A 13,539-nucleotide genomic window follows, 5' to 3' on the forward strand; every position below is an offset into this window, starting at 1 on the left:
TACTGAAAATTTTAAGCAATATTGGAGGGAATAAAACCTCGTATTGTATCTATGAAGATTCTTGAGACAATTCTTGTAATTAGTATAGCGGGAATACTGAAATACCAATCTAAGACATAACAATCTGTAAGTTGGTAACATGACATAAGCAAACAGTTTTTAAAAATAAATATCATATTAAAGTATTTTACTTTACATATTGAAACATAAGAAAAAAAATAATACCTGGAGATCTATTTTGCATATCACAGCTACAGCACTTGGCAGACTTACAAGAGTCTGTTTGCTTGGAACTCTTTGTTGGACTTCTTTCACAAAACTTCACTGCTTTCTTTCCATGCAAACAATTCATCTGAGCCTCACCAGCTTGTACTTCACATCTAGTCTCAAATGGAGGTAGTATATTTTCATTATTAAATAGGTAGGGTAAGTTTTTACCAGAAAAGTTTTGGAGCAAGTTTTCCTCTTTGCAATGTTTGTCCAAAATAGTGCCAATATCATGCTGTTGTACACTTAGGGGAGAAGGCAATTTAAAGCTATCACAAGGACTACATTTTTTATCAGAATTTTGTACAACTTGGTACTTTTTTCCACTAGCATCAACCTTTTGATTATTAAAATAATCAGAAAATTTAACATTGCTAGTAGGGATGTTCTGCGGCGAACCTCCATAGAAATCTTGTTTATAATGTACTAAATCACTGGGTAATGATTTTCCTCCATCTTTTCCACAAATAAAAGACGATGCACTGGTACATCGAATTGGTAAATGAGCATGACATTGTTTATCTTCGCACTGTTCAACAGAATTTGACTTGCGTAATATACTTCTTGGTACATGCTGTTTATTAGCAGATTCACTACCTCCTATTTTCAACTTGGATGCATCGTCAATATTACAATAAGAAGAGGATAAAAACTGCAGGGCCTCTTTTGAATTCAAAGCATCAGTAAATGATGAACTATCCGATTTCATGCCTTTGGGACGCTGTTTAGAAATAAGGATTTTTAAGTCATCGGGCAATAACACATTCAAAGATTCCCAGTCCTTTATTTTTGTTAGATGCTTCTGCAACAAATTTTCATATGCTCCATATGATCTAGGTCTTGAAGGTCTTCTCTGGTTTAATATTTCCTGCGGCAACTTGTATTCTGTTGGAGTAAGAAATACTGATTCTGAATTTTCTTCAATAACAGACTTCAAGAAGCTTAAATCTGGTAAAGAGTAATTCGGATAACAGACATAAACAGATTTTTTATCTTTTGCCTTTTGTTTTCCAAATTGAGACTCAACATTATTCACTGGAGACTTGACTGATGTTTGGGAATGTTGATTGGGTTCTGGAAGATTTGTTGTTGATTCCTTGAAAGTGAATCCAGAGTTTGAATTGGAAACAGCCAAAGTTGATGTTTGCACACATGAATCCTTCACATGAACAGGAATTTGAGTCCCACAAGTACATATAGTAGTTAGAATAACATTGCTCTTCTGAATTGGACTCACTGGAGTAGTTACATTGTGAGTGGCACTTATCAAAGAAGGAGGGCGTATCCTTTCCACAGAGCTATGTCGACTACTAACATATCCACTAGATGCAGGACTTGAATCCCTTGAAGTAGTATACTGAACAGTAGTTGTTGTATCACAGTCTGTTTGATTACTGCTGGTTTTACAGCTGAAAGCTTGCAATGGCTTAAAACCATCTGGTCCAGAGCAATCATTAATATTGAATTGTTTCGTTTGCGTACTATGGCTTTCAGTAGGAATTCCATTTCTCTTAGCACTCGCATCTTCTTTATTAAGAACATGATAACCTTTGTTTAATATATCAATATTTGATTTACATGTTGGAAATATATTATTGATTCGTTCTAAATGAGCTCCATTTTCTTGCCTATTGGTTGAAGATGCATGATCAAGGTTGTTGTTTTGTATAACAGTGATTTCTCCAGATGAGCTATCATCACTACCGAATGGATTCTTGCTATCTCTCATGACTTCATCTCCACTAGAAATATCAGTTTCTTCTTCTTCTTTAATTGGAGTTGTATGAAAATGTTTAAGTGGAGGGGAGGGAGCATCCATCAAACTATCTTCAAAGTACTGAGAGTTATCACACTCTTCATTACCTCTCAGTTCTTCTATATTGTTATTATTCGGCACATTATCTGTGTTATATAGGGAATTGATATTGTTGTTATTAGTCTCGGTCATGTTCTGTACAGAATTCCAGTCCAAAATTTGAATATTGTCAACAATCATCTGTGCCTGACGTGTATCATTGTCATTTTGGTTCTTAGGTCGATTCTTATCCTTGTGGTTTTGCGAAAGATCATCAGTATTCCTTTGAAGTGGTTTGACCTTTTCAGATATGTTTAGGGAATTCTGTAGACTAGCATTTCGAAAATTTAGAGGCTGAAGTATCAAAGACGTAGAGGAGTCTGACTGGCCACTGGATCCTATGGAAGAGTTACTCGACACTTTGTGCTTCATAAATAATTTCAGCAGAGACACAGAGTGTAAGCACTCTTTACTATTACCTACATGCATTCCAGCAGCCTGGTAATTTTGTACTAATTCATATAGTGGCAGCCTATGGTTGCCACACCACTTGGCCCACTGGTTAAGCTGCTTGTCAGTTATAAAAACAGAGTTATGACTTAGATTAGGCAAACTTTGGCTTTTGATTGATATTTTTGTATTTGATGTATCACTTTTTCTTCGACTTATTCTATGACTTTTCCAGAGCTTGCTCCAGGTTGTGAAGGCCACATCTGATTGCACCATAGAACTTTGCTTTCGATAAGAGCCGCAATTAATATGAACGGCACCAGACATACTACTTTCTCCTTCACTACTTCGACAGACATCTTGGTAATCAGAATCATCAGAAAACTGTGTACTACTGCCTTCAAAAACTATAGTATAATTATTTTTATTTGCTTTACAAGTGAGTACTAAGTCTTGTTCATAGCTAGAACTGTTATCAAGACTATCTACTGATATCGTTGCTTCAGGAACTGGTGGTTCTCTTAATGGAGAAAATAAAGGTTCATCTTTGCATATGGATATTTCATCCTCGGAATGACGATTGCTGCAATATAAAATTATATGAGTGAAAACACATTAAAGAGTTTATTTAAAATATACACTCAACCTTAAAGGCATAAAAAGTATAAAAGATTACATGAGGAGCAAAATTTTACAACAGTTGAAACCCCTAATCTGCAATTTCCGTTTGTAATTAAAATACCTTGCTAAAAACTTTTAAAATCCAATCAATTGGCTAATGCAATTGAAAGACAAAATATTGATTTGAGTTAAGAGAAGATAATTTAGCTTTGTGATTTAACAGTACATTAAATACACATAAAGTCATTAAAAATACAGCTTAAAGGACAGTTGTTCAAATGAACAATTTTATACTTGCGGTTATAAAAAGCCTGATGTATCTTGATTGGAAGAATAAGCCAAATTTGCATTGGATTACAACACTGCAAAAGTTATTGTTCAAATGTGAGAATACGAAAGACAAAGCATCATAAAAACTACGGAGCAGATGTTATTTTATAAATTACCAATTCCATGACTAAAAGTAGAGTATAATGGCATACAAACAAAAAAAAATCCAAATGCATCAATAGAAGATTCTGCAAATAAGCATCCATTTGTTGGAACACAAAATCATCTGATTGAAAAATTATACATGGTTGTGCATATCGATCAAACACAAATGAACAGAAATTTGTATTTGGATTGAAACCTTAAGAGACAATGATCGGAATTATTCTGGGATTAGCAGATTTCTATTGTACTTTATATTTTAAAAGAGACTTCAAAAAATTTACTATGTACTTGCAAAAGAAAAAAAAAATTCTTTTAACAGTTTTACGCAAATTAATTATATGATATTAACAAGGTGCCAACTAATCACGCAAAAAAAACAGTAAATGTATTAGAGAAAACAATACTGAATACTTATCACAGAAAGTTACATAATAAAGAGTAACAAGCATAGGATTTTCTGAATTTCATGCCTGCACATGAAATAGCCAATATTCTTTGTAATACATTTTTATATAAACATTTAAAATTCCTCAAAGAAGTATAAAAGAGAATCTTTGTTTATTTATTCATATACAAGATATTTAAAAACATACAATATTTTGATCTTTTTGAGTCAACATACAGACTTTTATACTCATAAAAAAAGCTAAGTAAAAAATCTTTATATTTTGTACCGGAATTAGAGAAACAAAATGATTATTGTAACCTGGAGCTGAATAATACTTATGTACTTTACAGAGTTAATATCGTTAAGCTTTTATATACACAATTAATACCCAATTACACACAATTTTCAGGTATGAATTATTAATTCATGAAAACTAGTACAAACCTTGTTGAAGTATCTAACTCCAGACCATTAAGTAAAGACCCAGATACAGAAGCACACTGCTCACCACGACTTTCAGATTGAAAATCCCCACTATAAATAGCAGGTAGAGCCAATATGGAGTTTATGTCCTCAGATCGGAATGTTTCCATGTCAATTTCTGCAAGGTTGGCATCTATATTTTTTGACAAATCATCATAGCTAAGGTCTTTTTGATGCAATGATGCTCCATACATTGTAGTGGGGGATCCTGCGGGTGAAGTAGGTGATTTTCTGAAACATTAAAAAATTTTAAATTCAAGACTTAATTATATACATCGCAAATTTGTAAGCTAAAAAAAGTCAGGGAAAAAAATCTTAAATAAAAAATTTAAAAAATAATGATAACGAAATACAAGTGAATTACAAAACCTTATGAGTAGGTTAAACATTAAACAAGTTTTGACACTTATGAAACATTGATTACAGCACTGATAAAGAAGAAAAGTGAGTTTATTTTGACGTAACTTTTAATCATATCAAGAGACTACAAAATTCATGCCCAATTCGAAACCTAGTCTGGGAATACTACACAATTTTGATCAAAAATTTATCATTAATGTATTTTCTATTACTGATACATACTATTTCACAAATTTATGATTTTTTTATGAATTTTTTTTATTTTGTCTTTAAAAAAGTCCTGTGGGTAGGTGGTTTGTTTCTACTAAATTTTTTTATGTTAAAAAATTTTAATTGATATAATGAGATAAATACAAAATATTTTAGATTTCCTTCTTCTAGAAATAAGGACCTGCTGCTTCGGATTAACTAACTGACATTTTCACATTTGCTTTCTACTAATAATATTATAAATACTTTAAAGATATTTTTGAGGTACTCTTTTTCTTTTTTTTTTAAGTACCTGCATTGTACAATTCTTTTCAGTGTTTTAAATAATAACGTACATAATATACCCTTGCCATTTCTTTTAATCTGGCTGCACAACACATCAGAGTAAGTTGTGTCATGACCTGGGTCATCAAGAGCACAATACAATAAAGAAGCTATATTAATGATACAAGTCATTTTCTTCCAACATAGATTAGCTACAGTAGAATGCCATGGATATGTTACTGTACAAGTCAAAATTTAATGATTGTCACCATTCATTGGTGAATGTTACTATTCCCAGTCACTTTGTTACATGTCTGAAATATTTTTAACTCGAACTAGAAAATGTGAATATTCTGCATGGATAAAATTCGAACAATCTGCATGGATATTAAGGAATATTTTGTTATCATTACTTATCAGTTAGAACTCTACCATCAAAGTATGCTGAATGTTGACCAAAATAAGTTAGAAATAATGAAAATTAGTAAAAAGAATTTTATTCACCATCAATGGATTGGATACTGAATCGCATGTGCACACACACACACACTATGAAAACGTTCTTGTAACACCAATGAATGCATTCTAGCTTAAATAATGCAAACCAGCTTATGGTAAAGAGTAAAAAAATACATAAATTATATTTTATGAATATCTGTTAATTTCTCTTCACACTTTAAACAAAGGAGAACTGATTTTAATTTTTATGTTCAATTTATTTTTTAGAAAGAGAATTAAAATTTCTGTTTGTTAAAATATTTTTATGCATATAAAATTATGTTTAGGTTACAAATGTATAAGAAAACAATCTTATCATTAAAATTTAACTGCATTCTATTTCATGCAATATTATTTTACTTCACTGTTTAGTCACTTACAAATTTTCTTTTTATTTGACTTGTCCATTCGTTCAATTATATAGCAGTTATACACAATTTTTAAGTTTATGCTTTTAAAACTTTTCTATACAGCACTTAGCATATAAAGCAAACTGTTCTATTCCACTTGTACTAGTGGTATACAAAACCAGCCCATGCTTCACATCAGTTTAAATTTTATTAATAATTAAAATTTTAAAATTTAAATTATACATAAATAAAAAGATTTTAAAGGATGGTTAAATCAAAAGCTGTTTACTTTTATTTTTGCAGTTATAGGTGAATCATACATTAAATTTTGAAAATACTTCATAAAATTTCTAAACTTTTTTCTATTGTTGAAAATGTTGATTCAAAATACAAATATTTTTTGTTTAGTATCAAAACTACTAAATAGTAAAATAAAGTAAATTTATATTAGTTGGTTGAATGTAGAATTTAGTGATACAAGAGTTTGTACATAGGGTGAAAAATAGTAATGTTACTTTTAATGCCATACAATAAAGGGATAAAAAACACAACTTTTTCCAAGGTGCTGAAAACCTTAGATGTGTCTGACATTATTATTTTACCCTACATTTCTTATATTTTTCATGGTTATTAAATGCCTCTCCAACCCAAAAAAAATTTAAATTAATCCCTGCTAATTAAGGTTCTACTAAAATAACATAAAAGCTAACCAAAGCAATTTCATACAAAGACAAGAGAAATACAAGTTTTAAATATTCTTTTACCTGGAATAATCCTTATTGACATTATCTCTAAAATTTGAAATTCTTTCAAATAAGGAACTATCTAAGGATTTTTGGTCAGTCATCTTCACATCAGATGACAGGAATTGATTAGAGTTCCAGTCAGAATCAAAACAGGAATTATTTTGACTGGATTGATTACTATCCCCCATATTGTGCACAGCACCTAAAAAAAATATATACATATATGAATACAAAATACTTTCAACAAACAGTATTTATTTTAGAATTACTTCATTAAAAAATTTTTTGTTTCAAACTAAAGCTTTTAGTAAAGTAAAAGAACAACAAATTTGGCAATCATTGAACAATCATACACCATACAACTGTCCTTAAAAATTTTCCCACTCAATCAAATAGTGATTGTTCACTTATGTTGGCTAATATATATGTAAAAAATAAGAAACAGAGTGGTAAATATCAGTTTCTCGAATTAAATATCGCTGAAAAATGTACAAATGGTCTGATAATTTGAAATTGTAATTACTTAATTTTTGTTAATTTTTGGAAACTACAGTTGAAAAATTGCCGACAAATGGCAACTAAACTTATATGTAGTCCTTTATAAACAAATTTTATGCCATGTTGGTAGCAACATAGTCTTAATTGAGATATAAATAGCATCAGTGATCCTGCAAGGTGTTCTGCAATTACTGCCTATTATATATGATGATATTAGTAAGTTTTCAAAATCCAATAATTTTTATAAATTGTAATCAAAGCGGTTGTGAGGGATCAAAATTATGAAAAACAAGTTTATTTGTCAGATGCTGCTGAAATGCGTACTTTTTCCAATAGAAACTGGCTTTATGAGGACCTCAAATGACTATGAGCTATAATTAAAGTTGATGACTCATAAAATTTGATAATATTCTCTTTTCCTTATTTAACCAGTAGTTTGCAATTGCAAATGCACAGGTTTTAATTAATTAATGTTCTACTAGAATTTTAAAAATTTACATTAAAAGTGTTATAATCGTAGCCTAAAAAACAACATATTTTTAAAAAAAATTAGGATATTTTTTGGAATAGCAGAATACTTATACCAGATAACTTTTAAAGAAGGTAAACATAAAAAAAAAAGAAGTTTTGCTCTATTTAGGTAAGGCAAACACAATTGCAAAAGAACAAAAAAAAATTTTAAAAAATTGTATTTTTAATTTCCGAATTACTTTATTTATCAACAGTTTCCAAAATGATTTTATTAAAATAGAACAACTAACAACTCATAATAGTGAAGCCTGAAAATTTTTGTAATATTGTTTCAATTGATATTCCATCATACCAATATTTAATTAAAATTAGTAATCAACTTCAACCTTCCTTTATGAAATAATTTTATACTTCATTTGTATCTGAAAACAAAAACATGCAGTTTAAAATTTTTGGAGAAAAGAAATTTAGTGGATGATCTCTCAATTAACTATTTAAAAATTCTAATAAATGCAATTTCTGTATTGCTGATAAGAATCGATCATTTTTAAAATAAGATAAAAGAGAATAACAATAAAAATATCAACGAAAAGAAAAAGAAAAAAAAAACCTACAAGATTTATCACTGTATTTGCTGAGAGTAACAACCCTTAAATTCATCACAAAAATTTGATAAAATAAAATTGCTAATTGAATAATTTTATCCTAAAACGACTGAATTCCCAAAAAGTTTAAAATAATAAATCCAGTGGGTAATGCCATATGTCTGAAACGTGTATAATTTATTAGTGATCGGTCCCTAAGCTGAGGGGTCCCTACATATTTTAGATGAAGAAAGAGGGGGAAAAAATTGTACAAGTTGTGGTTAAAAGAGGACTGTAGAGACCCATTTATAGTTAGAACCATTTATATACAGGTACTACTACTAACTATGATTTATTTAGTCAATATTAAAAAATCAGCTTTATACAAAATTAATTTAGATTACAGGATCCTACTAAAGAGTTAAGAAATTTTACAATAAGTTTCCTAACTTAGTAAGTTATTCTTCCCCTTTATGAAACTGCTCTTTAGGTGAAAATATTTCAAAACCAAAACTAATCTGCAATTGTCAAAAATATGAATATTCACGAAAGAAACATTGAGTGAATTGAATTCATGTGTAATTGCATGGTAATGGACATAGAAAAAAAAATGTAAAGGAGGATCAACTTGTGCACCATTTAATGCTTTTTGCCTCTACCAAGTACTTAATAGCAAAAACTTTCTTCAGTCTTTTTTTGGGGGGTGAGAATGATGGGGGAGAGGTTGGGGTGTAAACCTTTGCATGCATCACAATTCAAACATAATCGAAACACTTTCTTGAAATAATTTTCAAATCATTCAAAAGAAGGAATAAAGCAAAGAAGCCTAAAACTAAAAAGGAGAGGGAGGGGGGGGGAACGAACCAATTGGATGCCTTGTAAGCTTGAATTATTGAATTTTGCGATTTTAACTAGCATTATTAAAATAAAAAGATGTTGAATCGTAAATCCAGAACTTTTGATTCTTCAAATCCCCTATTTTAAAATCTGAATAAGTAGTATTTGTGAAAGTAAAAAAACGAGATGGTCAACACACAAAAATCAGGACTATCAGAACAAATAAAAAAATTTTCTTTCTTCCTTCCCTCAAGAAAATCAGGGCAATTACGAGCCTTGAATAACAAGAATGATTATTTTTCACAAACACGATTCTAAAAAGAAAACTTAAAATGTATTCGAAAACAGTAGGGTAGAATTCAAATATAAATAATATGCAATATTTTCTTTTTTCTATTATTAATTTTTTTTTCTTTTTTAAAAAAGGAAAATACACTTCTATAAGTTAATTGTTCACTATCATAAGTAATTTCACACGGTAAAAAATGAAGTAATAAAAACTTAACGAGAAGAAATTTATTGAAATATACTGTTATAAAACAGGACAAATCTGTCATAAATCGTCATTAAGTCGCGAAGATGCATTGAAAAAGATGAGATGATCATATAGTAGAGGTAACATTGAGCTGAAACAATGGGTTTAATTTTGGTTTACGATGGTATGATTATAGAAAGAGCAAAGAGCCTCATTAAGCGATGTATTTTTTTTAAAATGTGAAATTACATCCACAGTCTATGTTGATACAACTGAAAAATCCATAAGTAGACTCCTATAAAAATATTTCGATAATAAAATGGAGAGCTAGTGATATGAAATGTATGAAGTATTATGCCATATAAAAACAAATATATAAGAGTTCAAATAAAAACTTCATAGGAATAAATTTCGAAAAATTGAGCAGAAAATAAATCTCAAGGTAAACTATTTTTCTTAACTAGTTTCATGTCAACGCAATGATTCTAAAATTAGCAACGCGTCGAGTCTAGACGAAAAATAAAACAAAAATTGTAAAAGTTTCTGTTTTCTTTGACATCCGGAATTAAATATTAAGTATTAGAGATCAGAGTAGAGTAGAGCGATCCCGCAACAGCCTATTTTAGGCCGGGGGGAGAGGGTAATGGGGGTTAAGGTTCTACAATTTCGTGACCAACGGCATGGCAAAGTAGTCAACATTGGGCACCGGCCGCCTTTACTTTCCAGACAAGCTGATACCCATCGTTCTAAAGCTGTTCCGCCACCAGGGTTCGAACCTCAGTTAAATATTAAGTGAAATCTATAAAAGTTTACTTAAAGACAACATCGAATTATTATTATTTTTTTAAGAAAAGAAATTATTTCAAGAATTGTATTCATAAAATTACCTTGTTAAAATATAATTAACACAATAAAAGTCTCATTATCTTCCTTTTTGTAATTTTAATTGGCTTTTAAAAAATCATACTAAAAAGAAGCTCATTGGCGTTGCATCAAAATTATTTTCCACGTTTTAAAAATCTTCATCTGCAGTAGCAGCAACAGAAAGAAAAAAAAAAGGTGACACTTTCTGGAAGCATGTACGTTAACGAGTGAAATTATAACTATTAAATTATTATGCACTATTTAAAGCGTTACTTCATTTTTTTCAGCTGCTATAATTCATATATTTAAATGCATTATGACAGATTTACAATTTTGTGTCATTATATGATTTTTTTAAAAAAAAATTTCTAAAGAAAAATACAAAATAAAGTTTTATATGTTGCTATGACATGGACTAACATTATAATTTAGCTATATTATGACTTTTATTATTACTCATTAAAATTGGATCACCCTCTAAAATCCACTTCAACAAAATTATTCATTTTAATAATTTGAAAGTGTAAGAAATTTATAAATCTATATTTGTTCTAGAAAGGCTTACTCCAGAATAAGATATTGGTACTAATAGACATTTTACATACTTTAGAATTTAATGCGTGTCCGAAAAAAGGGGGAATTAGGAACAAGGTGTGCATGAAAAGTGAATAAAATATCCGTAAAATACCAGATAACCTTCCTGGACCTTTAAGTAAAGAGGAAAGTCATGCATTTTATTCATCACCTTGCAAAATGGAGAGCAAAATCTTCGGTCAACCATGAGAAACACGTGATTTATTAAACAATACAAAAGGAATAAACTCCTAAGGAAACACTAGCTGGCGATTCAGAAGAGATGGAAGATTTCGAACAAAAAGTGCCAGTGAGTTTTATTTTAATTTATTTATTTTTTGGGCGTGTTGGGTTTTCTGATCGGCGACTGATGAAAGAGACATCAAGCGGCGAAAACTAATTTGAATATTTAGGAAGCAAATGAGAAACCAATGTTCTCGTATTTCTTAAAAGACAAGCTGAAGAAAATGGTCCCGACTCTATTTGAATATATTACGAGAGAGTAATAACGCAGAACAGAAGTTTTACTACAGTCTACAAATAGGTCAAATGACTAACTTTCCTGAAAAAAAAATACAATAACGAAATTTATAATAGTGTAATCAGTCTTTATTTATAAGAAATCGGGTCGTCCAACATAAAAATTGAAGTAAAACTCTACCTTTATTTGGATGCGAGCCAAATTCAGCGACCATATTAGCTTCAACAAAAGGGTGAATTATGAATTTAAAAAAAGCTGACATAAATAGATTAAAAGGGCTGAGAAATAAGTTAAAAAGGGTTAGGTAACTTTGAAATAAGCTAAATGAGCTAAAATAAGAATTTTGTACATAGACTCAGCACAGTGATTAAAGCATTATGCGCAGGGTGGCTTGGAACCTTCAAGTAAGGGTGGACAGTGCGCAATGCTGACCACACTGCCTTCATCATGAAGTTGACCTTGAAATCAAGAAACATTAACCCCCTAGGCCAGTGCTTCCCAAACTTATGACTTTAGTGTACCCTTTCCAAATTTTTCGTAATGCTGCGTACCACTAATAAAAAAATGAATGTATTTTTTACTATAAAAAATTGCACAAAAATTAAAAATCACAACTGGCAGTTGACACCACTAATTATATTAGCTGTTAACTTTGCAAAAAATAGCCAATAGGAAAATGCATAATCGTCAATTTCCATGGCTAGCTTTGTTTTTAAATAAAATTTTTTGAAATTTTCGTTTGTTGCAAGTTATTTTGCATAAGAAGGCGTACCCCTGCTAAACTGTTCCCGTACCCCTGGGGGTACGCGTACCACACTTTGGGAAACACGCCCTAGGCCGACAACTGCGATTGCGTAACCGATTTACTTTAACACACAAAGTTCTAACTATTAACATGTAGGACATTTTTCAGACTCTCGTTTGACTTAGTATTACATTTCCATCAAATTAAAAACATAATTTAGACATGGTTATTATCGAGATTAAATTTGTAAAAGAACGTAAAATATTAGTATAATCCTAGAACATTTAAAATTAAAATGTAAACATTTGAAATCAGTATTTTTGAATTATTTTTAATCAATGTGCCATTCATCAATCAATTCAAATATTTAAAAACGAAATTTCAATCTTTTTAAATTTTTAATAGGAGAGTCGCTCAGAAGCCAATGCGGTCCAAAACACAACAATTGAGAAAATTAATGTTTTTTGATACATTAGTTTTTAAAATTCTTGGTTTATTAATTTAATTAGAAAAGTGTATAAAGTCTTTTTTCGAGGTGTAAACTCTGCAAAAAAACAAGATATGTACAGGATGTGTAAATAAAAACGTAAGTATTTATTGAAATAATGACAGCATCTTAAAAATTTTAGGACTTTTGGCAGCTGAAAAAGATAAGAAATTCATGTCTACTAGTATAAACGAACTTTTATTTTTCTCAATCATCTCTAGATACAGTGACTAATAGAAAATAAACTGTTGAATTATTTCAAAAGTTGTTTTTTACTTCAAAACTAGAGTGGCACTTTTCTTTGTTTTAGGAAATGAAAATAAAATTTAAAAAAAAAAAACCACATTTTAAAAAAATAAGACGAAAAATACCATACCCCTTTTTTTGGTGAAAAAATACTACCGAAGTATTAAAAATACTACGTCTGGCAACCCTAACTATGAATTTCGTGTTTTTCAGTGTTACCAACAAATATCGAAAGAAGAAGAATTTAATTTTTATTTCAAAGTTTATGTAAAAAAATATTGATAAAAGGTGGACTTATTCACAATGGCTTCTGAAATTATTATACAATATATTCAGAAGCTATTAAAAAAAGGGCTGTCTAACCTAGAAAAAAGTAACCAACGAGTAAATCCTTTAATAACTAAGAGGATT

The 13,539-nt window shown here is 30.0% G+C and overlaps 1 protein-coding gene across 4 annotated transcripts in view; it reads right to left on the reverse strand.

Annotated features, from left to right (window-relative positions):
- LOC107447098 (uncharacterized) overlaps positions 1 to 13,539 on the reverse strand; it is a 56,900-nt gene that overhangs the window by 14,426 nt on the left and 28,935 nt on the right. For all 4 annotated transcript variants that reach the window (XM_071179080.1, XM_043038940.2, XM_071179077.1 and 1 more), the window contains exons 2-4: positions 6,886 to 7,069; positions 4,401 to 4,670; positions 226 to 3,095 (exon numbers count right to left, since the gene is read on the reverse strand). In XM_071179080.1, coding sequence (XP_071035181.1) covers positions 226 to 3,095; positions 4,401 to 4,670; positions 6,886 to 7,055 — 3,310 coding nt within the window. In that variant the 5' untranslated portion in view covers positions 7,056 to 7,069. The remainder of the gene's footprint in view (positions 1 to 225; positions 3,096 to 4,400; positions 4,671 to 6,885; positions 7,070 to 13,539) is intronic.

The sequence above is a fragment of the Parasteatoda tepidariorum genome, chromosome 1, assembly GCF_043381705.1.
Source record: "Parasteatoda tepidariorum isolate YZ-2023 chromosome 1, CAS_Ptep_4.0, whole genome shotgun sequence".
NCBI classification, from domain to species: Eukaryota; Metazoa; Arthropoda; class Arachnida; order Araneae; family Theridiidae; genus Parasteatoda; species Parasteatoda tepidariorum.